General features: G+C 46.0%; 1 protein-coding gene across 1 annotated transcript; it reads right to left on the minus strand.

The window, feature by feature from the left end:
- Nucleotides 1-464: 464 nt before the first annotated feature.
- On the minus strand, nt 465-1,151 carry CLDN25 (claudin 25). Its single transcript, XM_007539704.1, has one exon. It carries the CDS (start codon nt 1,149-1,151, stop codon nt 465-467), a length of 687 nt encoding a protein of 228 aa, XP_007539766.1.
- Between the last annotated feature and the right edge of the window lie 2,361 nt (nt 1,152-3,512).

The following is a 3,512-nucleotide window of genomic DNA, read 5'->3' on the forward strand; positions in this document are numbered from 1 at the left end:
CCAAAAAATAAAAAAAAAAAAAAGAAGGAAAGAAAAGGTCAGGTTGTCAGCAAATGAGACAGTGAGCATCACCCCAAAACAAGGCCAAAAAATGCAGTGAAGAAGACTAAAGAGAGGGGAGTCGAGCTGTAACACAGCAGGTTAAGCACAGGTGCCGCAAAGTGCAAGGACCGGCATAAGGATCCAGATTCGAGCCCCGGCTCCCCACCTGCAGGGGAGTTGCTTCACAAGCGGTGAAGCAGGTCTGCAGGTGTCTATCTTTCTCTCCCCCTCTCTGTCTTCCCCCTCCTCTCTCCATTTCTCTCTGTCCAACAACAATGACAAGAATAACTACAACAATAAAACAACAAGGGCAACAAAAGGGAATAAATAAATAAAACAAATATTTTTTTTAAAAAAAGACTAAGGAAAAAAAGGATCCCAGTGCCATTCTTTTATTTTGGAGATCCTAGGCAGAAGCTGCTCTAGATGAACTGGTTTCTAAGTCTGGGTGAGAGAGAGGAGCTGTCAAGTTCCTGTGCTGGGACACAGGAAGGGGCGACTGTGAAGCCAGCCATCCGAGGCAAGGACAAATCTTCTTTTCCCAGGCAGGTGGAGAGAATGAGGAGCAGCCCACCAATGGCCAGGAAAACACCAGCAGCCCAGCCCAGGTAGAGGGCATCTCCAAACTCCCAGCGGGGTACGATCTCAGGGATGCTGGTGTCCCAGAAGTCTTGAACAGTAGCATAGGCCACCCAGGAGATGGGGAAGAGGGTTGTAGCTGAAGCTGCAGCCTCCAAAGTCCCTCCCAGGAGGCAGAGCCGCCTCTTAAACACACATCCGACCCTTTGAAGCTGGACGCATTCAGATCCCAGACCAGAGAGCAGAATCCCCAAGAGTCCCAGCCCGTGGGAGGTGACCATGAGGATGCGGGATACCTGGAGCTCCCGGGGTAGAGACAAGAAGGATTCGAAGGCCTTGCATACTGTGGCCACCTCCTCCTGGTTCACGCACGCCTCCCAGAGCCCCATGACCCAGGTCTCCATCTCGTTCAGTTCTAGATTGAGGGTCTTCCACTGCGGCAGGCTGGTGGTGGCACAGGAGAGGGCCCAGCCAAGCAGGGAGAGAAGCAGGCCTCCGAGCTGGGCTTGCCCCTGGGAAGTCCAGCCCATGCTTGGTACCACCACAGAGGCAGGAGGACTAACAGGACAGGTGGCTTGATGCCTGATGAGTGAGCGGTAACTACCAATGCAGGAGCGTGAGTGGGTGGTCTTTTGCATTCAGAGAGGGTTCCTGCTGCAGCTTTTAGGCAGCAGCTGAAACAGGTGCCAGGAAGTTGGCAGTGTTTGGGTTTAGGGGTGTGCCCAAGGGCAGAGGCAGTGTGGATTCTCACAGAGGGGCTCATGAGAAAGAGCAAGAAAGAAAGGTGAATAATAAAGCACTGATTTTAACTGAATTCATAAATGTAAAGTTAAAAGCACTCTACAGTTTTGAGATGATGAGAATGATGTTGTGGAACATACCAAGAATGTAATCTCATCAGAAAGTAACAAGTTCATGTCCCCTATTTTATGTTACTTTACTGAGAGGAAGATAAACCCGGGCCCTTTTTTACCATTTATGATACCCTTATTTTTTGTTTTGTCTTAAGAGATTAATATATTTATTTATGATATAGAAAACAATAAGGTTCACTGGGAGTGGTGGAATAGCCCAGGTGTGAAAGAATCCAGGAGACAGAAAAAAAAAAAAAAAAAAAGAAGCATATTCTGGCAAGAAAGTAAATAATTTGCATTGACTGGGCATGACTAAATGCCAGATTCTGGGTTGATTTCTTTATCTTTTATTTAATCTTCACACCATCACTGTGAGACAGTTTAAGTAACTTGCTAAGATCCCCCCCCCCCCCCCCCCCCCGCCACTGTACCCAGTAGATTCAATTCTGGAGCATTGTAGCTCTGGCTGACAGTTCATGTTCCTGTCCTCAGGCTGCAACAGTGCTGCTTCCTATACTGTTTGATTTCACTGGTGTTATTCCAAAAAAAGAAAAGAACAAGGGCTTTGGAAGTGGGTCCTTGGATTTTTGCTGGTTTGCTGGTTTGCCATGTGCACAACCCAGGTTTGACCCCAGCCCCTCACTGCATTGAAGGAAGATTTGATGTTGTTCTGTTCACTCTTTCTTCCTCTCTGCCTTGGTCTCTATGAATAATGATAATTTATTAATGATTTAATTGTGGCTCCCAAGACTGTAAGATTATAGGGTATAGTTCCACACTGCATTCACCCCCCCCCAAGTTCTGTACTCTCTTTCTCCAATGTTAACCGTCATCACTGGAGTTATTCTCAATTTCCCTCTGTTCTATCAAATAAAATAAATATTAAGTAAACATATCATTATATGCCTTTATCAGATAATAGAAAAACACGATGGGGTTATAATGGTTATGCAAAGATTCTCACGTCTGAGGCTCCAAAGTTCCAGGTTCAATCCCCTGCAAACACCCTAGGTTTACCACTTTTTTGATATGTGTATTTTACATCTATATATCTAACTACTGTGTATCAGTATATATGAAAGAGAGCATTCCACATATAGAGTATTGTAAACACCGGTCTGTATATAATGTGCTAAATAATGAAACTTAGTTTTAAAAAGCTCTTGGTGAAATTGATGTGTAATTTCTGAAAGGGTCAAATATCTAATTCTTTGTGTTTTTTATATTTATTTATTCCCTTTTGTTGCCCTTGTTGTAGATATTATTGTTGTCGTTGTTGGATAGGACAGAAAGAAATGGAGAGAGGAGGGGAAGACAGAGAGGAGGAGAGAAAGACACCTACAGACCTGCTTCACCGCCTGTGAAGCGACTCCCCTGCAGGTGGGGAGCCGGGGTTTGGACTGGGATCCTTATGCCGGTCCTTGTGCTTTGCGCCACCTGCGCTTAACCCGCTGCACTACAGCCCGACTCCCTTAAATATCTAATTCTTAAACAACATAAGCGCTCATGGACTATATAAAAATATGCATGTTTGTATGTACCTGCAGTACTTATGTTTGTAATATATGAAAATAGATGTAATATAAACTATGCAACATAAAAGGAGCGCGTGAGCGGCTACTCTGATTTGGGAGGTGACGTCACTTCACTGCACAACCCAAGGGGGCAGCACTCAGATTCTGGGGGCCATTGCGCCCTGATGAGAGTCCTTAGCCAGAAAAAGGGCTCCTTGGGTTTCCGACAGGATAAACTAACTCCCCAGATAAGGATTTCGAAGCTGGAAAAACTTCAGATATTACTGATGGGAAATAACTTTCCCAGCCTTCTACTGAAAAGCGGCGGGAACAAGACAAGCCATTTGAAAACAACCGAGTAGCAAAACGCGTCTCCGCACAATTTGCCAACTTCCGGGCACCGTGGGAAGTCTACGCTTGACAGTCTCGGCGCCTCTTGGGAGTTGTAGTTCGTCCCCAGTCATCCGCGCAGCTGTGTGCGACCCTGGAGACTCCATTTCCCGGCAGGCCGTGCGCCGAGATC

This window comes from Erinaceus europaeus, chromosome 20, assembly GCF_950295315.1.
Source record: "Erinaceus europaeus chromosome 20, mEriEur2.1, whole genome shotgun sequence".
Lineage (NCBI taxonomy): Eukaryota > Metazoa > Chordata > Mammalia > Eulipotyphla > Erinaceidae > Erinaceus > Erinaceus europaeus.